We start from the raw sequence: 25,502 nt of genomic DNA, 5'->3' as shown, positions 1-25,502 counted from the left end.
GGCCGGGTTCTTCCCTGTTTTCCGGTTCTGCCTTCGGGAAAGCGTGGAAGGGCGTAGCCCGGTGACCGGCCCCTTCCGCCTCTGCACAGTCACGGGCTCCCGCCTTGCGCTGCTGTGTGGAATCGTTCTCCCGAAACATCTGGCCGCAGCTTTGTTAATAGAAGTGGAAAACGGGGCACTGAGAGGGGCTGGAAGGACTTTCCCCAACCCGCTCCCCCAAGGGCCCCAAAGACCTTTCGGATTTATCTAGTTTCCAGACACGTGTACTTGAATGTTCAGCAGAGAAGGGCATAAATATTGGAAAAGAGAGTGAGAACTCCTAGCATTTTTAAAGGATTTGTGTGTTTTTCCAAAACTGACTTTTGACCACCATCCAAAACCGGCAGAGTGGGATTCGTGAGCGCCTCTCGCCACCCTGCGGCTCTAACATGTTCTTCTGTTGGCTAAATCGGCTCTACCGGGGTTTATCCAGCCCCACCGGAAGGACCACCCAGCTGATCTGGGGTTCTCTCTCCAGAAGTCTGGTGCTGAGTTCACGGAGGAGAATTCCAGGTGAAAGCAATGAAGAGCGCTGTCCCCAGCACAGACTTCCTCCTGTTTTCTGCACCTAGAGGCCCTTTATTCCATTTTCCCCTAGTCTTAACTGGATAGCCTTATGTGTAGAAGCAGATCATTCACTCTCTTCATTCCATATAATGTAGGTTTTTCCTTGGTGTTTAGAACGACCAGAAAAGTAGCCACATGGATAGGCTATTCTACTTTTAGTTGATGCTACTAATAGGCAGCCTAAAAAATTCTTTCACACTTGAGAATACTTTGAATTGTATTTTTTAGTGTACAAGTGACTATTTCACTCTATATTTGTACTAAAGCTAGTTACTACACCATCAGACTTCTGTAATTCCTAACATCCTGTTTCATTTTGGTAAGCAATGTGCACTATTAAGAATAGGGTAATTTTAGGTCAAGGCAAATACGAGGTGATCAAAAAAATTTAGATTTCCTAACACAAGGCAAAAATTTACATTAAGACAGTTACACACATGGCTTTGACACATTTGCAGGTAAATTTAATAGTGATTGAATCAAATTACTTACTTCGGCTTGCTTTATAAATTTCATCCATTGACATGAAAGACCTAAAATGATGTAATTGAGTCTTTATTTTTAAAGCAGTTTGCAAATGATATATTTTTAATCTTACCTTTTTCTCCTTTCTTTTTTAAAGAATTCAGTAGCTTTGTTGCCCGGACCAACACGTGTGGAGAGTTGCGTTCTTCTCACTTAGGCCAAGAAGTCACCTTGTGTGGATGGATTCAATACCGAAGGTGAATTGAGGCAGGTGGTTTAAGAATGCATGGTGGTGGTTTTCCTAAGGCAATTCCAAACCTTTATTAATTTTCAACCAGTCAGAAGAATAAAAGCTTTGCAACGTTTTAATTTTAGGTTAGTTTTTGTTTTGAAAGACCCAAATAGTGTTACTCTCGGTAAGTACCAGTAACATCTGTTGAATACAATGAAGTGCGATCCACCAATGGACTGAAATGTCCCTTGGGTTACTAAGGTTGAAGACTTCCTAGAACCAGTAATTGGGAATGGGCCAGCTTTTAAGCTTCAATAGCATGAAAAAGCTTATTTTATTCTATGTTTAGATAGAGATCAAGCCTAAAAACATGAATAATGATTCCTTAAGATTATCTGAGTCCATTTCTTTGTTCTTGTTCATCTCTGTATTCCAGAACATGTCTGAATGGTACATTAATTCACAATGAAGAGATCCAAAAAACATAGATTGTGTAGCCTTCCTAAAGAATATAAAGACCTTCATAAAGAATGTGCCCCAAATGGGTGGATATTTGACCCGTAAATGTGGTGACTTTAGCCCCTGAACTCCAAATCTGAGGAGGCTTTCTGTACCTCTTCCTGGTACTAAGGACAGTATGAGAAATGTAGATTGAATGCTAAAATGTTGAGATTTGGGGGAACTTTTGATGGCTTATAGAGGTATTAAATTAGTAGTTGGACCTCTTCTAGAAAATTTTAGATTGTATCTTTTTTTTTAAGGAAAAGATTTTATATTGTTTAGAACATTTATTTTTTTTAAAGATTGGCACCTGAGCTAACAACTGTTGCCAATCTTCTTCTTTTTTTTTCCTTCTGCTTTTTCTCCCCAAATCCCCCCCACACATAGTTGTATATTTTAGCTGTGGGTCCTTCTAGTTGTGGCATGTGGGATGCTGCCTCAGCATGGCCGAATGAGTGGTGCCATGTCTGCACCCAGGATCCAAACCAGTAAAACCCTGGGCTGCCGAAGCGGAAGACACGAGCTTAACCACTTGGCCACAGGGCCAGCCCGAAGACCTTATATTGTTATGTTTCAAAAATGATCAATCAGATATTTCTAATGCCTTAAACATTATCTCCAGGTTTTAATATGTGGAAAGTTTGCAAATTTAATAAAATTTTCTTATAAAGATTTAAGCCAATGAAAATTAAAAATTAAGAAAAAATCTGCCTTTTCATTAATAAGCCATCAGGGTAACATTAGTGAGCTATATATATAGCCAATAAAAATTGAAATTGAGGGGCTGGCCCGTGGCCAAGTGGTTAAGTTCATGCGCTCCGCTGCAGGCGGCCCAGTGTTTCGTTGGTTCGAATCCTGGGCGCGGACATGGCACTGCTCATCAAACCATGCTGAGGCAGCGTCCCACATGCCACAACTAGAAGGACCCACAACGAAGAATATACAACTATGTACTGGGGGGCTTTGGGGAGAAAAAGGAAAAAATAAAATCTTAAAAAAAAAAATTGAAATTGAAAATGAAAAAAGTCTGCTTTTTCATTAATAAGCTACACAGATAGCAATTGCATGAATGTAGCCAATGAAAGCACATAATTATTTATTATAAAAAGGAACATGAGAGATTGCACGGGTTTTTGTTTGTTTAATTTGTTTTGCCTGCTTACATTTTGGGCTCAGAGATTTTATCCTAACATGTTCATTTTCTTCATTAATCAGGCAAAACACCTTCCTGGTCCTCAGAGATTTCCACGGGCTTATTCAACTTGTCATTCCCCAGGATGAGGTAATAGAAGGGCTCCTAGTGTTATCTGAAGCCTCTTTGATGGCTGTGGTTAGAATAAACTCAGTATGTTGGCTAAGTATGTTTGAAGTTTTAAATTCAGAAGTTTGTTAGTGAAAACTAAAAACTACCATAACCAACACTAAGGCAGATGACAAACTGAGGAAAAGGATGTGTAACTCGTATCACAGACAGAGGGCTAATTTCTCTAATATCTAAAAGGCTACTACAAATAAAAAAAAAAGACCAATGACCACATAGAAATATGAACCGAGGATATGAACATAAAATTTATGGAAAAGAAAATATAAATGGCTTATAGACATTTGAGAATATGCCTAACCTCACTCATAGATAGAGAAATGTGAATTAAAACTACCCAGAATTGTTATTTTTAATACACTGGATTGACAGCATGCTGTGTTTGGGAAAACAAGTACTCATAGAGTCTTGGAGGGAATACAGATTGGCACTAACTCTGTGCAGGACAGTTTGGCAATTTCAAAATTATAAATGCATATGTCCTTTGAACCATTCATTCCCCGTCTAGTCAATCACACCTGAACTTACACAGATGCAAAATGACGTAAAGGTTATTCATTGCAGGATTTTTTTTTTTTTGGAGGAAGATTAGCCCTGAGCTAACATCTGCCACCAATCCTCTTCTTTTTGCTGAGGAAGATTGGCCCTGAGCTAACATCTGTGCCCATCCTCCTGCACTTTTTATGTGGGACACTTGCCACAGCATGGCTTGCTAAGTGGTGGGTAGGTCTGCACCCGGGATCCAAACTGGCACACCTCAGGCTGCCAAAGCAGAACATGTGAACTTAACTATTGCGCCACTGGGCCAGCCCCGAAGATTATTTTTAATAGAAAAAAACTGGGAACAACCTAGATGTTCCCCAATAAAAGACTGGTATAAAAAGTAGTGTACATCCTTACAGCCATAGAAAAAAGATTGAAGAAGCTCTGTATGTCCTAATATGGAAAAAAATCCAAGGTATATTGTTAGAAGAAAAGACAGATACAGCAGAGCATGTAGAGTGCTATTATCTGTAAGAACAAGGGCATGCATATGCGTATGTATGTTATGAAATGGCCCTGGAAGGATACATAAGTATCTGGTCACACTGGGTACCTCTGGTGAGGGGAACTAAGGAGCTGGAGGACACGGATAGGAGGGAGACTTTTTACCATATATCTATTTGTACCCTTTGAATTTTGAGCCATGTGAAGGTACTACCTGCTCAAAAAATAATTACCATTAAAATTAGATAAAATAAAGAACTCTCGTCATGCTTGTTGGACAGCATTGGTTTCTATTGTGGTAATGTTTACAAATGCTTGTATGCTGAAGAAAAATATTATTTGCTCAGCTCTTACGATTTGAAATAAGTAAAGAGCAATGAATTATCTTTCAGGGACAGGATCCAGAGATGAGCATAGCTAATCCAGGAGCACTCCTTTCACTTTGGACTCCGTTATAGCTATTGGATTTAACTGTCCCTAAGACTAACCCTGGAGAAGATGCCTTTAAAGTATGTGGGGCTTGTTTGCATTAAGCCGTTCTTCTCCTTATTTTCCTTTTAAAAAAAATGTTAAAACTCTTAGCTAATAGTTTTGCTTTCTGTGTTATATGGAGTCAAAATGGGGATGCAGTTTACCAAATTCTTTAATAAAGTCATTAAGGGCAGCCCCAGTGTTTATGGCAATTAAGCTATGGATATTAACATTTTTCTAAACCACAGACTACACTTACTACAGATTCCTTTAAGTTCATTTGGTTTTTGGAACTGTTTTCCCATCTTATTTTTGTAGTCGGCTGCTTCTGTGAAGAAGATTTTATGTGAAGCCCCTGTGGAATCTGTGGTGCGGGTGTCTGGGACAGTCATTTCCCGACCTCCAGGACAAGAGAATCCAGTTAGTAGTTTAGAAACTGTCTGTGTAAATTTTACCTGTGTACATTTGCATTGTCTATCTACACATTCAGGCATCAGAGACTGAGCACCTATTAGACATCTGGCATTCTATGAATGAACCTACAGATTTCAAAATCTTCACTACAAACATATATACTTATATAAATATGCACATTAAGACATTTGTTTAAAAGCACCTCAGCCACAGATTGCAAAAGAATGTCAAAATCATGCAGACATTTATGCTTTAGACTACACACTATAAGCACCCATACATTTTACATATGTAAATAAATGCATGTGTTTTACAAGTGTTCATCGTGTTCGTGTCCTGATGAGTGATTTTTAAAATAAGTGTCTCTCTCTCTCTTTAAGAAAATGCCAACAGGTGAGATTGAAATCAAAGTTAAAACAGCCGAACTTCTGAATTCCTGCAAGAAGCTGCCTTTTGAAATTAAGGACTTTGTGAAGGTGCCATCCTCTGTTATTAATAAAATAGAATATCTAGAAAATGTTGATGACCATGAAAGTGTTTTCAGAGTCTTTTAAACAAGAAATTTAACTTCTACAAAATTCAGCACTTTATTATACAGTCATGCACCATGTAACGATGTTTCAGTCGACAGCGGACCCCGTATATGATGGTGGGCCCATAAGATTAGTACCAGATAGTCTAGGTGTATAATGGCTATACCATCTAGGTTTGTGTAAATACACTTTATACTATTTGCACAACAACAAAATCGCCTACTGATGCATTTCTCAGAACATATCCTTGTTGTTAAGCAAGGTGTGACTGTAGATGTGTCCTGAATGGTTCTGTTAGTTCTACAATGTCTTTGTGATCTATTCTTAAATAGCAACAGTTCATTAGCTGCTGCAGTTCCTAAACACCTAGACTGCTTTTTCAGACAGCGTGAAACATGGTTCTATCTTTAAGACTTGTGTTATTTTGTTCAAGTTTTTTTGTTGCTATTGTTTGACATTTTGAAAGGAAGTTATGTCTAGCTTGGAAATGACCAAATGGCAAAGGAGATCCTGCATCTATTGAGTTTAAGCCTCTAACAGTGATAAAATGTTTGCTAGACTTCCTAAGCATATAAATATGATTACTGTAATTTTTCTTTGCCTAAGTTTGAGGGACTGATGAGCTAGACAGCACTGGGTAAGTACACCCACATAATTTTTAGCTTTGTTACAAGTATCTACAGTTGTAGACCTGCATATAAAGGGACTTTTAAATTAATTGCATAGCCACTTAGTCTTACCTTTAAGTTCCCAATACTTAATCTTTTCATTCAAAAAAGAAGTATAATTACAGACCTGACCTTGTTATAAAAAAAAAATAAAATATACAGTTTTCCCCCCAGATAAGCTTTCAGAAAGAGAAGTGACAGATAGTTCTTTTATTTCTATTTCTAGTCTCAAAGAAATAAGTTATTCCGGGGAAAGGACTTTTTTAAAAGGCTCTCAGCACAAAGAAGGATGCAGAGATTTACGGCCTTGACAATAAGCAAACCTCACCATGTTCCTGCCAGTGCAACCTGGCGATTCTCTCTCCTGTTCCCTTGCATTTCTTACACTTGTCGTCCCTTTCAGGTGACAAAGTCGTAGCTGTTTTTACTCTGGTGTGTATTTTTAAAAGATGTTTGAAATGTTTAATTTTTTTTTGAGACAACTATAGGTTTAAAGGAATGGATAAATGTTTAGTAAGGTAGAGAAATTTCAATAATGAAGGGTGATATTAATAATGAGTAATAAAAAATGTAAAATCTGTACTAGTAACAAACTTAGAAGTTGTAGGAATTAAGGATAGTGTTGTATACACAAATGGTGGAAGCTAAAGATAGAAAGTGTTTGAAAATTCAACTTCTGTATCTAAAGTTAATATCTTTTCAATATTTTAAAAATATTTAAACATAAAAAATCTTTACATTTGTTTAGAAAACAGAGGCTCTTCGTTTGCAGTATCGCTACTTAGACTTGCGTAGCTTCCAAATGCAGTATAACCTGCGGCTGAGGTCCCAGATGGTCATGAAAATGCGGGAATATCTCTGTAATCTACATGGTAAGGGAAATACCTCACTGTTCTTTGGAGCTTTTTAGCATCTCTTCTGTTTTATTTAGCAGTTTTTTTGTATCCTCTCCTTAGCATCAGTGGATCAGATGTTGCCAGAGGCCTGGAATTCACTCAGTGTGTAAAGCAGTTTTTGAAGAAAGCTTAATTTCCAGATATTTTGTCCTAGAGCATAATTTAATTCCCTACTGGATCACAAATATAGCCTTTTAAAGGTGATAGTGCCTGTTTCATTGTTTAAATATATTTTCTATCACTGCTGAAGGTAGGACAGCTCTTTGGCTGTTATGTGTAGGTTTTCTTAATTTATCATATTTGTGCATCATTTGTTGGCACCTCAGAAATGTCATGTGAGTTAAATTAGACTCTTCAACCAGTCCTGGGTTTTTCCTATCAGAGTATTTGTGTTATTTTTGCTACCCTAGCAGAACATTTAGCAAACCAGAACAGGTCAGTAGACAAGAATCTGTCAAATACAATTATTTCATGACAAAAGTATCAACTTTCAGAACAGAATAGGATTTTATGAAAATCCTAAGCTTCCTTCTTGGATTTGTAGAAACCAGTACCAATAGGTGTGGTAACTTATTTCAGTCAAAATTCCTAGTTAAAGGATAGCCTCAGATTTGTTGGACTGTCCATAGACATCATATTTGACAAATTCCTATCCTGATGTTTCTCTCTTTTTAGGGTTTGTGGATATAGAAACACCAACATTATTTAAGAAGACTCCAGGGGTATGTATAGTCCTTAAATTAGCCTGCTAATAATGTCCTATTAGCTATGAAACTGAACCACTTTGCTTTTATATTCACTTGGTTGTATTTCTTTTATTTATTTTACTGCCTTAGGATGATCACAGTAACAAGGTTTTCTTAAGAGTTGAGAAAATTATATGGGTTAGTATTTTGAGTCAGAATCCTTTTATTCTACATGAGTTTTCTTTCCCTTGAGGTTTATAGATACAAATCAATAATGAATTGGTTCCTTAAAAACATATCCCTTGTTCATTAAGAACTGACATTTCTAAACATTGATGTTTAATCTATTTATGCCGTCTATGGCTTATCAAACTAGTTTGATTTAGGAAAGCAGTTAGGAATTACTTGAATAGGAGTTGACACACTAAATTCTTTTAGCTAATAACAGAATTCAACAAGTGTACATTTCAACAAGTGTACATTTAATACCTGCTGTGTGCAAACATTATTTAAAGCCTACTATGTGCATGCCTTTTGAGGAACTAAATGATGAGCAAGAGATGATCTCTGTCATCATGGGAACTCTGCTCTTTAGTTATTTTCATTGATAGAAGTATCAACTTCTATCAGTCCTTGGGTTTGTTTTTTTAATAATATCTGCTCTCCCTCTTTCTCACTAAAAGGGTGCAAAAGAGTTTGTAGTACCATCCAGGGAACCTGGGAAGTTTTATTCTCTCCCTCAGAGTCCTCAACAGTTTAAGCAGCTTCTGATGGTTGGTGGTTTAGACAGGTGAGTTCTCTTTCTGCTAGTAGTTGTCAGTAAAGGAAAAGAGAAAAAAAGGAAACACAAAGTTGTCTGATCTCTTAAAAGAAGGCTAGAAAAGGTAAGACAGTTTAGAAAGTACTTGTAAAATACTCTAAAAATGTGTAGTCATCATTTAGTAAATATTTATTGGGTAGCCACTGTGTGCAAAGCTCTATGCTAGTAGATGCAGCAGGAGATTAAAAACAAAAAAGAACAGGTTTTGCTCTCAAGGAGTTAATGAATCTGGTAAGGCAGAATAGGGAAATAAATAAGACCAGTTGTGACATAAACCAAAATATAAGTGCATTGACAGTTGTAATCTAGGTCTTAAGAGGTTTGAAATTATATTGTTTGGGGAAATATTGAAAACTTTGTGAGCTAGGCCTTCTAGGACAGAGCTGCATTTCAGCAGATCAAGATGAGAGTTGGAATGGCATAGCACAGGAAAGCTCAGGTGGATTCATGGGGCAATAAGTATTTCAATTTGGCTGATGCAAAGAGTATGTATAAAGAAGCATGGACTGCCTTGCATGCCAGTGTAGTATATGAATATCCAAAGGTGCCATTGTATATTTTTAAACCAATATATAGAATAGTTAACTTCTTATGGGTCAGCTGTGTATCTGATGAGATTAGAGCATCATAAACAAGTTTAAAATTTCTTATGTCCTTTAAATATCATTATTAATTTATTTCATAAGCCATGAACTTATGTTAATTGAACTCTTGGGGAAAAGTATGTGCGTCTTCCTAGAATCATGACTGAATTAAAGCTATTTTTCAATTGTAGATATTTTCAGGTTGCCCGATGTTATCGAGATGAAGGGTCGAGACCAGACAGACAGCCTGAGTTTACTCAGGTACTAAGTCATATTTATTGTCTCTTACTTGGCAGTAGCAAGCCTGAAACTGTATTTTAAGACCTGCATGGTAATTATACATACTCTACTTCTCATTACATTTTATCCATCAGATATGTATTTATTTTTTATTTATTTTTATTTATTTATTTATTTTGAGGAAGATTAGCCCTGAGCTAACTGCTGCCAATCCTCCTCTTTTTGCTGGGGAAGACTGGCCCTGAGCTAACATCCATGCCCATCTTCCTCCACTTTATATGTGGGACGCCTACCACAGCATGGCTTGCCAAGCAGTGCCATGTCCGCAACCGGGATCCTAACCGGCGAACCCTGGGCCACCAAAGGGGAATGTGCAAACTTAACCACTGCGCCACCGGGACAGCCCCTATCCATCAGATATTTAATTAAACTAGCCTGCAGCCGAGGTGCTAATTATTTAATTTTTTACCCATTTCATGTGTCCTTTTTATAAGGAGTATGGTCATCAGCAAAGGAATGCCAGAGATTCCTACAGTGTTTTAATGGTCATGATTAAAGTTCTTAAATCTATTGTACATTAAAAACAACCATTCTGTATGTTGATATTTAACCTATTTATCTAATCAGTGGACTTGTCAAAGCGATTTAGTTTCTGTATGCTAGCATATTCATCAGTGTGGTACAGTGCAGAAATCATCACCTTTGGAGCTAGACACACCTGGGATCAAATGTAGCTTCACTGCTTCCTAACTGCACGTAGACAGCCAGGTTACTTAGCCTCTCTGAGCTGTGAGCCGTGAGACAGTTGTTGGAACTAAACAAGTTGATGTGTGTAAAGCATTAGCACAGTGCCTGACATAAAACAGATATACAATAATATTTATCCCCCCTCATGTATTAAGTATTTATGTGCGGAATCCTATGGTAACTTGAAACCAGAGAAATATATAAATATGTACATATTAATATTGCAGCTGTTCAAGTTAGTTCTGTATATTATTTTGGTTTCAGATTGACATAGAGATGTCTTTTGTAGACCAGACTGGGATCCAGAGTCTGATTGAGGGTTTGCTCCAGTATTCCTGGCCCAGGGACAAAGATCCTGTGGTGGTTCCTTTTCCTTCTATGACTTTTGCTGAGGCGTTGGCCACCTATGGAACTGATAAACCCGACACTCGCTTTGGGATGAAGGTACTTCTCTTGACTTTTTCAGGACTCTGCCCTCAAATAGTCTTGCAGTCTTTCGAACCGCTTTGAAATTTACAACCAGTTACACACTGTATTTTTTGTTGTTACTTCAGCTTGTTGCCACCGTTGTTACCAAGCTACAGCAGGAGAGAATAACAGCTTGTTAGCATTACAATACTTTCTATCTACTGTGTTCCAAGACCAGTTTCCAAGGGCAAGGTTCTTGTTATAAAGTTTTTATTACTGACAAGTTATTAATTGTATGGACATGAATGGTAACTGAAGGAAAAAGAAAAAAACCCTATTTTTTTCCTCTTCAATTTTTCTTAAGCTAAAATGACACTTGAAAGGTAAACAGTTAAGAGGTTTTGGTTCTTTTTCCCTGGTCTGTAAAGAGCTCAAACATTTGGAAACATTTGTTCACATTATGAAGATCTTCACAGTTTAAGGATAAGGGTAGAATTTGTGAAGAGCAGTTTCCATCAGCAAGCCTCGCGTTCTTTGCTCTTAAGAGCAGTAGCCCTTTGTGTCTGTAATGCTTGTGACATTTCTATATCTCAGTCACCAGTGCAAATCTCTTAGAAGTTGAATTCTGCCAGGGCTGTGAAGAGCCAATGCCCAGTTCTTAGAATGGAAAAAATGCAATACACAAAAAGTCATAACTGCCTACTTACAGCTGCCAACTTGGGTACTCCTTGTTTCCCCTTTTGTAATGTGGAATAGTGTGTCTTAAGTCAGACTACTTAGGTTAAATTCTGGCTCTGCCGCTTATTGGCTCTGTCATCTGGGCGAGTTACTTCCTTCTCTGTGCCTTGGTTTCCTCAACTATTAACTGAGGATAATAAGAGGACCTGCCTTATACTCTTGTACGAATGGAATGAATTAATACAAATGAAGTATACATTAGACATTAACACTTGTCGTAGTGCCTAACCCATGGTAAACTCTGTGAATACACTCTATAAATGTTAACTTAAGATCTACTTTCTTCTTTAAAATTTTGTTTATAAAATGTTTTGAGATAAAAATTACTTTACATTTAGTTACCCTTTTTTTTAACTCATTTTCCAGATTGTAGATATCAGTGATGTGTTCAGAAACACAGAGGTTAGATTTCTTCAGGATGTGCTCAGTAAACCCAAAGGAACCGTCAAAGCCATACGTATCCCTGAAGGAGCAGTAAGTGGAATACAATTCTGGGTTTTCTCTAGAATGTATATTACACTTCAGAAAGAATAATTCTCTTTAATTAAGAGTACTTATTTTTTATATAAAGTCTAATGGTGTCCCTAAAACTATAACATAGAGTACAATAAAACCTTATGAATATGAGTTTACACTCGAGATCTAGAGGTTTTTTTCCTTTTAAACAATGCTATACGGTACTCCTCTACTTCACTTGGGATGATTTCCACCAGTGAGGAGCATACAGTAATATTCAGTATTCTGTCTCCAGCCTTACTTTGTCCAAAGGCTCTCCGCCCATATCAGCTCCAGCATAGCCCTTGCATATTGTTTCTTGGTCTTCTAAGGGCTCTCGTCTCGGTTGCATTAACAACAGGGGAAGAGAAAGGAGGTGGAGCTGTGAAAGGGAAATGGGGGTAGGAGAGAGAGAGAATGCTTGGGCTGGGCAAGCGTTGACTCTAAAGTAACAAGACACATCTGTTTTCTGTAGTTAGTACACTTACTTTGAAGGTAATTTAATAAGAGGAGTTCCAAAAGTGTTTTGAATAAGATTACTATTTTGAAAGACTGTATTCATTTGGATACATAACCATATTAGTATATTAATGGGGCTAAGAATTCAGTCTCATTGCTTTTTATTTACTTCATATGTTCAGTGGAAAGTAATCTGGTATCCATATTCCAGTCCAGACATAGTGAAGGTGTTAAGGTAAGCTTAGTATAACATATATTGCCTATAATTATTATTTCCCCCAATTTGAGTATGTCCGTTCTTCCCAAGTAGATTATAAGAACTGCAGGACTGTGAAGCATGTTTTTACCATTTATATTTCTCATACCTAGTTAATTGCCCCATGAATATTAGTTAATGGTAATAACCATAGTGTCTCACTTAGAAAGATGTGGAGATAATAGTAATAACCGTAGTCTCTCACTTAGACATAGAGATAACTTAGAAAAAGTAAGATATAAAGAATTTTAAGAAACCTGAAATATCAAATTCTGAATGCTCTTATTGATCTCAAAGTTATTTTTTCTTTCACAATTCAGTTGTAAAGATTTATTTTGAACACTTATCTTTCGTATTACATGTGCAGGATCCTCTGTGGAATACATTCACAGCTATTTCCAATGAGAGCTGCATTTTTTCCAATGGAAAAAAATAAGCCCAGTAACAAGCTTTAAAGTCTTTTCATTTCACAACAGAAATTAAATTTTTATTGAATCCTACTATGATGATGGAAAGATGCAAAATAGATTTGTACCCATTTGATATCTTAAACATGTTTATGAAGCTTAGCATCATATTAATGAGTTTACTTTGATTTTTTTTATCAGAAATACTTGAAAAGAAAAGACATTGAGTCCATTAGAAAAGTTGCAGCTGACCATTTTAATCAGGTAAGAAGTTAATTAGAGCAGTTTTTTTTCTTTCTTTTAGGGATTCAATATTTTTGACTAATTGCTTGATCTCCTACCGTATCATTAGTTTTGAGAGTCTTCTTATTTCAGATCGCTTTCTTTTTGTTTTTCTTTTTTATTATTTTTAAAATTTTTATTGAGGTTATATTGGTGTATAACATTGTATAATTTCAGGTGTACATTATTGTATATCAGTTTCTGTATAGATTGCCTCTTGCTCACCACCAATAGTCTAGTTTTTATCCGTCACCATACGTATGTGCCCCTTTACCCCTTTCACTCACCCCCCCTACCCTCTTACCCTCTGATAACCACTAATCTGTTCTCTTTATCCATGTGTTTGTTTATTATCCACATATGAGTGAAATCATATGGTGTTTGTCTTTGTCTGGTTTATTTGACTTAACATAATACCCTCAAGATCCATCCATGTTGTCACAAATGGCATGATTTTGTCCTTTTTTATGGCTGAGTAGTATTCCATCATATATATATACCATATCTTCTTTATCCATTCATCAGTCGACGGACACTTGCATTGCTTCCACATCTTGGCTATTGTGAATAATGCTGCAATAAACATAGGGATGCATAAATCTCTTTATATTGTTAATTTCATGTTCTTTGGATAAATACCCAGTAGTAGGATAGCTGGATCATCTGATGTTTCTATTTTTAATTTTTTGAGAAATCTCCATATGTTTGCCATAGTGGCTGCACCAGTTTACATTCCCACCAGCGGTGTATGAGGGTTCCCTTTTCTCCACATCCTCTCCAACACTTGTTATTTTTGTCTTGTTAATTACAGCCATTCTGATAGGTTTAAGGTGATATCTGTTGTAGTTCTGATTTGTATTTTCCTAAAAATTAGTGGTGTTCAACATCTTTTCATGTGCTTGTTACCCATCGGTATATCTTCTTTGGAAAAATGTATGTTCGTATCCTCTGCCCTTTTCTTTTTTTTTTTTTGAGGAAGATTAGCCCTGAGCTCACATCTGCCGCCAATCCTCCTCTTTTTGATGAGAAAGACTGGTCCTGAGCTAACATCCATGCTTATCTTCTGCTACTTTATATGTGGGATGCCTGCCACAGCACAGCTTGACAAGTGGTGCATAGGTCCATACCCAGGATCCAAACCAGCGAACCCCAGGCTGCCCAAGCGGAACATGCGAACTTAACCAGCGCACCACTGGGCCAGTTCCCTCTGCCCGTCTTTTCATTGAGTTGTTTGTTTGTTGTTGAGTTGTTGAGTTCTTTATATATTTTGGAGATTAACCCCTTCTCGGATATATGATTTGCAAATAGTTTCTCCTAATTGATGGGTTGTCTTGTTTTGTTCCTGGTTTCCTTTGCCTTGCTGAAGCTCTTTAGTCTGATGTAGTCCCATTAGTTTATTTTTTCTTTTGTTTCCCTTGCCTGAGTAGACATCGTATTTGAAAAGATGCTGTGAAGACCAATGTCAAAGAGTGTACTGCCTATTTTTTCTTCTAAGAGTTTTATGGTTTCAGGTCTTATATTCAAGTCTTTAATGCATTTTGAGTTAATTTTTGTGTATGGTGTAAGGTAATGGTCTACTTTCATTCTTTTGCATGTGGCTGTGTGGCTGTCCAGTTTTCCCACCAACATTTATTGAAGAGATTTTCCTTTCTCTATTGTATGTTCTTGGCTCCTTTGTCAAAGATTAGCTGTGCGTAGATGTACAGTTTTGTTTCTGGGCTTTCCGTTCTTTTTTTTTTTCTTCTTTTTTTACAGTTTGGCACCTGAGCTAACAACTGTTGCCAATCTTCTTTTTTTTTTCTGCTTTTTCTCCCCAAATCCCCCCAATATGTAGTTGTATATTTTAGTTGTGGGTCCTTCTAGTTGTAGCATATGGGACACTTCCTCAAAGTGGCCTGACAAGTGGTGCCATGCCCTCACCCAGGATCTGAACTGGCAAAACCCCGGGCTGCCAAAGCAGGTCGCACAAACTTAACCACTCAGTCACAGGGCCAGCCCAAGGGCTTTCAGTTCTGTTCCATTGAATCTACGTGTCTGTTTTTGTGCCAGTACCATGATGTTTTGATTATTATAGCTTTGTAGTATGTTTTGAAGTCAGAGATTGTGATGCCTGCATCTTTGTTCTTTTTTCTCAGGATTGCTTTAGCTATTCGGAGTCTTTTCTTGTTCCCTATGAATTTGCGATTGTAAATGGGATTATATTTTTGAATTCTCTTTCTGCTAGTTTGTTAATAGTGTATAGAAATACAACTGATTTTTGTAAGCTGATTTTGTACCCTGCAACTTTGCTGTAGTTGTTGATTATTTCTAATAGTTTTCTGGTGGATTCCTTAGGGCTTTCTATGTATAGGATCCTGTCATCCACAAACAGCAAGAGTTTCAATTTTTCCTTTCCAATGTGGCTACCCTTTATTTCTTTCTCTTGCCTAATTGCTCTGGCCAAAACCTCCAGTACTGTGTTGAAAAGGAGTGATGACTGTGGGCACCCGTGTCTTGTTCCTGTTCTCAGAGGGATGGCTTTCAGTTTTTCAATGCTGAGTATGATGTTAGCTGTGGGTTTGTCATATATGGCCTTTATTATGTTGAGGTGCTTTCCTTCTATACCCATTTTATTGAGATTTTTTATCCTAAGTGGATGTTGGATTTTGTCAAATGCTTTCTCTGCATCTATTTAGTTGATCATTTGATTTTTATTCCTCGTTTTGTTAATATAGCATATCACATTGATTGATTTGTGGATGCTGAACCATCTCTGCGTCCTTGGAATAAATCCCACTTGATCATGGTGTATGATCCTTTTAATGTCTTGCTGTATATGGTTTGCTAATATTTTGTTGAGGATTTTTGCATGCGTGTTCATCAGTGATATTAACCTGAACTTTTCCTTCTTTGTGTACTCTTGTCTGGTTTCCATATCAGGGTAATGCTGGCCTCATAGAATGAGTTAGGAAGTGTTCTGTCTTCTTCCATTTTTTGGAATAGTTTGGAAAGTATAGATATTAGATCTTCTTGGATGTTTGGTAGAATTCTCCAGAGAAGCCATTGGGGCCTGGATTTTTATTTTTTTGGAGGTATTTGATTACTGTTTCAATATCTTTACTTGTGATTTGTCTATTTAAATTCTCTATTTCTTCTTGATTCAGTTTTGGGAAGTTGTATGAGTCAAAGAATTTATCCATTTCTTCTAGGTCATCCAATTTGTTGGCATACAGTTTTTCAAAGTATTCTCTTGTAATCCTTTGTATTTCTGTAATATCCATTGTAATTTCTCCTCTTTCATTTTTAATTTAATTTATTTGAGCCTTCTCTCTTTTTTTCTTAGTAAGTCTGGCTAAAGGTTTGTCAGTTTTGTTTATCTTCTCAAAGAACCAGCTCTTAGTTTCACTGATCCTTTCTATTGGTTTTTTTAGTCTCTATTTCATTTATTTCTGCTCTAATTTTTATTATTTCTCTCCTCCTGCTGACTTTGGGCTTTGTTTGTTCTTTTTCTAGTTCTGTTAGGTGTAGTTTAAGATTACTTATTTGTAATTTTTCTTGTTTGTTGAGGTATTGCTATAAATTTCCCTCTTACTACCGCTTTTGCTGCATTGCATAAGAGCTGGTATGTTGTGTTTTCATTTTCATTTGTCTCTAGGTATTTTTTTGTTTTCTCCTTTGATTTCTTCATTGATCCAATGGTTGTTAAGTAGCATGTTGTTTAGTCTCCACATATTTGTGACTTTCACAGTTGAATTCTAGTTTCATAGCATTATGGTCAGAAAAGATGCTTGATATGATTTCAATCTTCTTAAATTTACTGAGGCTTGCTTTGTTTCCCAACATATAGTCTTTCTTCGAGAATGTGTATTCTGCTGTTTTTGGATGGAATGTTCTCTACATATTAAATCCATCTGGTCTAGTATTTTATTTAAGGCCACTGTTTCCTTGTTGACTTTCTGTCTGGATGATCTATCCATTGATGTAGGTAGGGTGTTGAGGTCCCCTACTATTATTGTATTGCTGTCAGTTTCTCCCTTTAGGTATTAATAGTTGCTTTATATACTTTGGGGCCTCTTTGGTGCTCCTGTGTTAGGTGCATATATATTCGTAAATCTTATGTTCTTTTGGTGGAATGTCCCTTTTATCATTATATACTTCCCTTCTTTGTCTCTCATTGTCTTTTTTTTATCTTGAAGTCTGCTTTGTCTCCTGTAAGTATGGCAACACCTGCTTTCTTTTGCTTGCCATTTGCTTGGAGTATTGTCTTATCTGCCTTGCTGTCCTTAATATTTTTTCTGTGTCATTGACTTGCCAGTTTTAATATATGCCTTGGAGAAGATCATTTTGTATTGATGTAATTAGGAGTTCTATTGGCTTCATGTACTTGTAAGTCCACTCCTTTCCCCAGGTTTAAGAAGTTCTCAGCTACTATTTCTTTGAACAAGCTCTCTGCTCCTTTCTCCCTCTTTTATCCCTCTAGAATACCTATAATCTTTAAATTGCTTTTCCTAATTGAGTCAGATATTTCTCAAAGAATTTCATCACTTTTTAAAATTCTCAGTTCTCTCTCCTCCTCCACCTGAGGCATATCTATATTTCTATCCTCTAAATCACTAATTCTATCCTCCATAATGTTAACTCTGTCTTTTATGGTTTCTAGATTATTTTTTTATCTCATTAATTGTGTTCTTCATCTCCAGGATTTCTGTTTGGGGCTTTTTTAGAGCTTAAGTCTATTTGGTGAAGTATTCCTTCTGCTCATTAATTTTATTCTTGAGCTCATTGAACTGTCTTTCTGAGTTTTCTTGTAACTTGTTGAGTTTCTGTATGACTATGTTAAATTCTCTGTCATTTAGATTGTAAATTTCTGTGATTTCAGGATTGTTTTCTGGAGACTTGTCATTTTCCTTCTGGTCTGAAGTGTTCCTGTAGTGCTTTATGGTATTTGATGAATTGATCCTTTGCTGGCTTATTTGTGGTACTATCAGGTCACAGATTCCTCCTTCCACCACTGGGGGCCAGTAGGGGCTTTGTTTTCTGACCCCACCCCATCTTTTGGAAGTTGTGTGGGTAGGGCTGCTCTGCGTTTTCCCCAACTGGCTGCAGCTGCTCTGCAGATTGCAGTCATGTGGACAGGGCCTCTGTACTGGACAGTCAGGTCACGCACTGTAGGGAGGCCTCTTTTGCTCAGTGGGTAGGTCACCCTCACACAGGAGGAACCTGCTGTGCTCAGCAAGGGACTGGCTGAGCTGCTGCGCTGGGCGGGAGGGGCACCTACGCGGGGACTGAGCCACCACTTGGTGGGTCCCACGAGCTGCTGTGCTCCACAGGAGGGGTGACCTCTTAGCAGGTGGGCTGCCTTCTCACCTGTGCCATGCTTGGCAGGCAGTCACCTTCACGAAGTCTAAGCCACTACTCGGTGGAGAGCATTCCCATGGGCATGGCCACCACACCTCAGTGGGCACTTCCGTGGACCAGGCTACCACACTGAAAGCATTTGTGTGGGCCAGGCTGCCCACACCTCCACTTACAGTCTCACCAGGCTGGCTACTGTGTGAGGATCTGCACCCTGGCTCACTGCCGCCAGGGATGGAGAGGGGTGCACTCACCTAGTTCCACTGCCTTCCAGTGATCCAGTCCACCTCTTCTAGATGGACAGCTGCATGGATCTCTCAGACGTCCTGTAGTGTTGTGCAGGGAATCCTCTGCTGGTTAATGAATGTCCATTTAGTTGTAACTTAGAGAGGAGAGACAAAAGGAACAACTCACTATGCCATGATGCTGATGTCACTCTCTTCTTTTTATTTTTAAAGTTAGCTTTCCCCTGGGTATAACTCTAAGACTTCAGCTTAGATGGTTGAATTCACCATTAATCAGAATGTGAAAGTATGGGGCTGGCCCTGTGGCCAAGTGGTTAAGTTCGCACGCTCTGCTTCGGCAGCCCAGGGTTTTGCCGGTTCGGATCCTGGGTGCAGGCATGACACTGCTCATCAGGCCATGCTGAGGTGGCATCCCACATGCCACAACTAGAAGGACCCACAACTAAAAGTATATAACTATGTACTTGGGCTTTGGGGAGAAAAAGGAAAAATAAAATGTTTTTAAAAAAAAAGAATGTGAAAGTGCAATTATAGTGTCTTTAAATAAACAAAGATACTTTAATTTAGTTAGGAAAATAAATACAGCCCCATGTGCTCAAGGTTTAAATGAAGGCAAGACAAGTATGAAAGAAATCCTGTATTCTTTGTTCTTCCTATACCCTTTTTTAAATTCTGAGTACACCTTTGACAGACACATTTTGTGTTCTTGGCTTGGTGAATGGTGGAACTAAAACAAGGAGGAACAGGAGTAGGGAATTCTTACATTGTCACTGGAAGTGTCAGTTGCCTTGGCCATTTTGGAATGACTAACTTTAAAAATGGTCCTGCTCTTTGAGTCAGTAATTTTCTGTGATATACTTTAAAGAAAGGATCTTAAATATAAGGAGACTTTGTGCTCATCACATTATCATTTATAACAGGAAAAAAATGAAACCATATGGGAATGATTTAATAAACTGAGGTAGAATAAAAAAATTAATATTAAAGTTTCTTCTTAAAACTTTGTCTACTAGGAGTTTGTAATATGGGAAAAATGTTCATGTTGTAATGATCTGTAAGAAAAGGAGAATACAGAATTATATATAGACACTGATCATAACCGTGTAAAAACACTGTATTTGTGTATTGAAAATGAACTCCCCACCTCTACCACCACCACATCCCAAACCTCATACCTCAGGTTCAAAGGGATTTTTCCCTTTGAGAAAGAAAGAAAGACAGGGGAGGGAAGAGGAGGGTAGAGGAGGGGATTAGGATAGTGATTTCCAAAATTGGTCAAGGCGAAATGAGAAAAATCAGGGCAATGTAAAAAGCTTTTCATAAAGTTAAATGAATTTAAAGGACTATCTTTACTTCTTGGTTTTTGCTGTAGAAATGTTCTTTCCTTTATGAAATGATGGTAATAGTAGATGATATTTTGAGTTTGTTTTATGCCCTTGATAAAATTCAAAATTGGCAACCTATATCTCCCAATTTTGTTTCTTTATTTTAATTTTACTAGTGTTTGAAATCTGCTTCTAGGAATCACAGGACCAAGAAATAAGCCTGAAGGTTAACTTTTCAGCTTTTAGTTGATGGGACTATTACGTTTTCTTCTTTTCTTCTTCTCTTTTCTTTTTTACTTCCCTAATTTCCTGAATTTTTGTGTAAGAAATAGGTACTACTTCTTTTTTAATTTAATAATAAGGTGGGGTTTTTTTCCTGCTTTATCTCCCCAAACCCCCCCTGTACATAGTTGTATATCTTAGTTACAGGTCCTTCTAGTTGTGGGATGTGGGACACCACCTCACTGTGGCCTGACGAGCGGTGCCATGTCCATGCCCAGGATCCGAACCCTGGGGCACTGCAGCAGAGCACGTGAACTTAACCACTCAGCCACAGAGCCGGCCCCTAATAATAAGGTTTTTTTTTTAAAGATTGGCACCTGAGCTAACAACTGTTGCCAATCCGCTTTTTTTTTCCCTACTTTTTCTCCCCAAGTTCCCCCAGTACATAGTTGTATATCTTAGTTGTAGGTCCTTCTAGTTGTGGCATGTGGGATGCCACTTTAGCGTGGCCTGATAGGTGGTGTCATGTCCACGCCCAGGATCCGAACCAGCAAAACCCTGGGTCGCCGAAGCGGAGCACACGAGCTTAACCACTCGGCCATGGGGCCGGCCCCTAAAAATAAATTTTCACTTAATTTGGTTTAAATTGTTTTTAATATGTTTATTAATTTTTAGCAATATGCTGCATACACATGGTTAAAATAACAAATACTAAAGAAGTGTCAATAAGTCAATGCAGTAAGTGTTTGCTGTAACTCACTCCACTCCAATCCCACACCAGGGTGTCTCTGTTTTAGAAATATGTCTACATGCTCCTTTTTTTTTTTTTTTTTTTTTACTTTCCATTTTAAACTTTATCTGTTAACTTCCTGCAGTGAGAGATGAGGTGCACATACACAGGCCTTTAACTAGTTATTACTCTACCTTCTGCACAGCTGTCTTTCTGGACCTTTTCTACATTTCTCTTCTGAGTTAAACCCACTCTTTTTCTGGACCCCAGATCCTCCTCTTTCTTGTCTGTGCTGGAGTATATCCTCAAGTCACTGCCTAAGAAAGCATGTGAGAGAGAAACTTTCTGAGTTCTTATATGTCTAGAAATGTCTTTATGTCCAAAACGTCATGCTTGGCGCCAGCCCCATCACTGAGTGTTTAAGTTCACATGCTCTTCTTTGGCAGCCGAGGGTTTTGCCAGTGTGGATCCTGGGCACGGCCATGGCACTGCTCATCAGGCCATGCTGAGGCGGCATCCCACGTGCCACAACTAGAAGGACTCACAACTAAAATACACAACCGTGTACCGGGGGGCTTTGGGGAGAAAAAGGAAAAATAAAATCTTTTTTTTTTCTTTTCTAAAGATTGGCACCTGAGCTAACAACTGTTGCCCATCTCTTTTTTTCTTTTTGCCCTTGCTTTTTTCTCCCCAAATCCCCCCAGTGCATAGTTGTACATTTTAGTTGTGGGTCCTTCTAGTTGTGGCATGTGGGACACCACCTCAACATGGCCTAATGAGCAGTGCCATGGCCACGCCCAGGATCTGAACCCTGGGCCACCAAATCGGAGTGCGCAAACCCAACCACTCGGCCACGGGGCTGGCCCCTAAAATCTTTATAAAAAAAAAAAAACCTCATGCTTCATTAATAATTTGGCTTAGTATAAATTCTGAATTAGCAGTCATATCCCTTTAGAACAGTGCTGTCCAACAGAACTTTCTGTAATGATGGAAATGTCTTATATCTGCATCATCCAATATGTTAGCCACTAGCCAGCATAGCTATTGAATGCTTGAAATGTGGCTAGTATAACTGAGGAACTGAATTTTTAATTTTATTTCACTTTAATTAATTTAAATTTAAATAGCTACATGTGGCTGGTGGCTACAGTATCAGCACAGCCATAGCTCATCAAAGGCATTGCTTTATTTTCTTCTCACATCTGGTGGTACTATTGAGAAGTCTGATGTTTGTGTGTATTTATTCATTATAGTAGACTTGATTTTTTTCACTTTACAATCTTTCAGCCTCCTGATTCTTAATGTTCTTAAATTTCACATTTTGTGTAGTTTTGGGTCTTTTCTCATTCATTGTGTTGCACACTTGAAGGGCCCTTTCAATATGAAAGCTCATATCATTCATCTGTGGAAAATTCTTTTATTATCTAATTATTTTGACCTCATCATTTCTCTCATCTCTCTTTTTTCAATTTCTACTAGTTTTATGTTGGACTCCTTTATCTAACTTGCATGTCTCTTTTTTTCCCATGTCATTTCCCATCACTTTCTTTGTATTTTTTATTCTTTCTAGGAGATTTCTTCGCCTTCTCTGTTGATTTTTTTTCCTTTAGAAATCATGTTTTTATTCCTCAGTAGCTCTGTCTTGCTTTTTTTCATTAGGTTTTATTTTGCTTTTATTGGTAGAATATCTTTTTGAGTGCCTTTCAGGATTCAGGTCTTCTTTTGGTCCGTAACCTATCTCTTTTTCTCTAGGGTCATTCTTTTCTGTTTATTTCCATTTCCTTTTTCTCTTTTTCTTTTTTTAATGCTACAAGGTTTCTTCAATGTGTGGTGATTGTTAATTGTACATATTTAAGAATGAAGTATTTAAAAAGCTGTTTAAAGGGGCTTTTGTAAATGGTTAGTTAGTTTAGGGTGAGCATCAGGACCATTGGCCATGACCCTGGGGGCCCATGGCTCTGTAAGAACCCTGAGCCTCTCTAGGATTCCGCAGGGTAAAGTCAGTTCCATGTGGTGCTGGGGCTGTTCCATGTCCTCTAGGCCAGAGCTTCCTGTGTCTTGCTTCTTTAATCATTCCTGTTCCATTCACTTGCAATCTGCCAGAAATTTATAGAAATCTCTTATCTGCTGATATCATTCCCCACCCTTCATTCCTTTTTTTTTTTCCCCCCATTATGGTGAGATTACTTTTTTAAATTCCTTTCGTATCATTTTGAATGGGCTCAGGGAGGAAATAGAGGTAATCTCACATAGGTTCTCTTCTCTTGGGAACAAGGAGTCTTTGTACTATGAGAAAAAGAAATCAACCCCACTTTTTAAAAAATGTGAATGAGTCTTTTTTGTATTGCAGGAGGTCTTACCTGTATTCCTGAAAGCCAGTAGACACTGGAATTCTCCAGTTGCTGAGTTCATATTGGAAAAGCAAAGCTTGGAACTAATCAGACTAATGGAGCTCCAAGAGGAAGATGTCATCCTGCTGACTGCCGGAGAACACAGGAAAGCAGTAAGAAAAATTACCTCCACACGTTTGTGCTGTTGATGCCAAATGATACCTCTTTTCTCCTGTGTGCACAGTACATTTTGAAATTGACTGTTAATTTCATAAAATGGAGCAGCTCTGCGTGAGTTTTTATGTTAATAAATATCTTCTGGCAACCTATAATGCATTGTAGAAAAACTAGAATTTTTTTCATCAACCACCAGCCTCCGTTGGCCTTGCTCACACAGGTTAGATCTGGCTGATTAGGAAAGCCACTTAGGTAGAGAGCTACTGGTATTCGTTGTACAGCCTTGGCAAAATAGTTTTATTTTCAAGGTTTTGCAGATGAAGAAAATTTAATAGTCCCAAACTTTTGTATATAATGCATTCCTGAAAATGCAGAGGGACAGATGAGACTGCTTGGGGCTGCTGGGCTGGCAGACACCCCTGGGCCTCCTTGGTCGAGGCAGGACCATTTTTCCTCAGGAGCGGCAGCTGGGAGGTGGTGAGTGCTGCGTGCACTTCAGGGGATATGTGAAGACTGGATTTAGCTCTAGAGATCATTATAAAATATAAAAAAGTGTGGCATAAAAGGCAAACATGAATATTGAAAATATACTGTAAAGGTTAAGTCCAGTTAACATGTCACCCACCATACGTGGGTACAGGATTTTTTTTTCTTGTGATGAGAACTTTTAAGATATATTCTCTTAACAACTTTCAGATATGCAATACGGTCTATTAACTATAGTTGCCATGCTGTACATTACATCCCCAGGGCTTAACTATTTTATACATTCATTCTTGCACTATAGTAAAATATGGTTTCTTTATAGTAATACTGTCTAGTTAGTACTTTGTTACGTTCATTCTTCTAATTTGTATTTACACTGTACTTATTTATCATTACTTTTTTCAAAGGAAAAGTTTCAGAGTTCAGCTTCAAAGCTAAATGTAATCCACTGTCTTTCCCTTCCCCTGCAATAGTAGAATGAAGAAAGCTATTTAATTACAAGTTTGATCCTCAATGCATTTCTTAAAACAACTTGAGACTTTGTATTATATAAAAATGCTGCTGCAAACTCAGTAGACTATTAAACTTTCCCCTGGTATGAACCAAAACTGCTGGTGTTCTTTTCTCAGGAAGGTATCATTCTAATTCCTACTGGGTCTTTCTTGAAAGAATGCTGGAAACCAGACTTATGAGGAATAACATTAACATTCTGAAAATATCACAGTGCTCTGTGTGCATATTTAAATGTAAGACGGAATAGGCCACAAAGCAACACTATCCATGTCTCCAGGTGTGTTTCACGGTTGTGACTGCCCTTTCTCAGGGAAGCCCTGAGCATCACAGTTGGTAGTTATCAAGTACTTCCTGTTTGCCCAGCACTGTCCTAAGTACTTTGTATGTAGTAGCTCATTTAATCCTCATTCCAACCCTATGAGAGAAGTACTCATACTGTTACCATTTTGAAGATAAGAAAACTGAGGCACAGAGGTTAAAAACTTGCTCACACTCACACAGCTAGGAAGTGGAGGAGCCAGATTTCTAACCCACAAAGTCTAGTTTTAGAAGAAGAGGTTATTTCAGAAGACGAGGTTAATTCAGAAGAAGAGGTTAATCCTAAATTAACCTCTCCTCTATACTTCCTCTCTAATAATAGCCAACATTTATTGAACATTAACTCTGTGCTAGGCACTCCTCAAATCCTCACCAACCCTTTAGAAGCAGTAAGGAAATAATTATCGTAATAGCTGCCATTCATATTGCACCTCACATATCTTTTCTCACTTGATCTTCACAACAGTCTTTTGGAGTAGATAGTTTTATCCCCATTTGACTATGGGAAAAGGTTCAGAGAAGTTGGTCAGTAGCCAAACTGAGATACAGACCCAGGTCTCTCAAGCTCTGACACCTGTGTTCTCAATCACTGTGTTATCAGATACT

The 25,502-nt window shown here is 37.9% G+C and overlaps 1 protein-coding gene across 2 annotated transcripts in view; it reads left to right on the top strand.

Annotated features, from left to right (window-relative positions):
* The first annotated feature begins 36 nt into the window (after nt 1-36).
* Nucleotides 37-25,502, top strand: part of DARS2 (aspartyl-tRNA synthetase 2, mitochondrial) — a 29,558-nt gene continuing 4,092 nt past the window's right edge. The window contains exons 1-13 of one of the 2 annotated variants that reach the window (XM_014852890.3): nt 37-552; nt 1,229-1,328; nt 3,020-3,086; nt 4,902-5,003; nt 5,378-5,473; nt 6,947-7,070; nt 7,770-7,816; nt 8,464-8,570; nt 9,376-9,445; nt 10,436-10,615; nt 11,684-11,791; nt 13,136-13,198; nt 23,423-23,575. In XM_014852890.3, coding sequence (XP_014708376.3) covers nt 429-552; nt 1,229-1,328; nt 3,020-3,086; nt 4,902-5,003; nt 5,378-5,473; nt 6,947-7,070; nt 7,770-7,816; nt 8,464-8,570; nt 9,376-9,445; nt 10,436-10,615; nt 11,684-11,791; nt 13,136-13,198; nt 23,423-23,575 — 1,341 coding nt within the window. In that variant the 5' untranslated portion in view covers nt 37-428. The remainder of the gene's footprint in view (nt 553-1,228; nt 1,329-3,019; nt 3,087-4,901; nt 5,004-5,377; nt 5,474-6,946; nt 7,071-7,769; nt 7,817-8,463; nt 8,571-9,375; nt 9,446-10,435; nt 10,616-11,683; nt 11,792-13,135; nt 13,199-23,422; nt 23,576-25,502) is intronic. The other variant, XM_014852891.3, reaches the window with a different exon arrangement.

Source organism: Equus asinus, chromosome 25 (genome assembly GCF_041296235.1).
Source record: "Equus asinus isolate D_3611 breed Donkey chromosome 25, EquAss-T2T_v2, whole genome shotgun sequence".
Taxonomy (NCBI): Eukaryota; Metazoa; Chordata; class Mammalia; order Perissodactyla; family Equidae; genus Equus; species Equus asinus.
The sequence above is the reverse complement of the archived record's forward strand: the minus strand, read 5'-3'. Positions and strand labels throughout refer to the sequence as shown.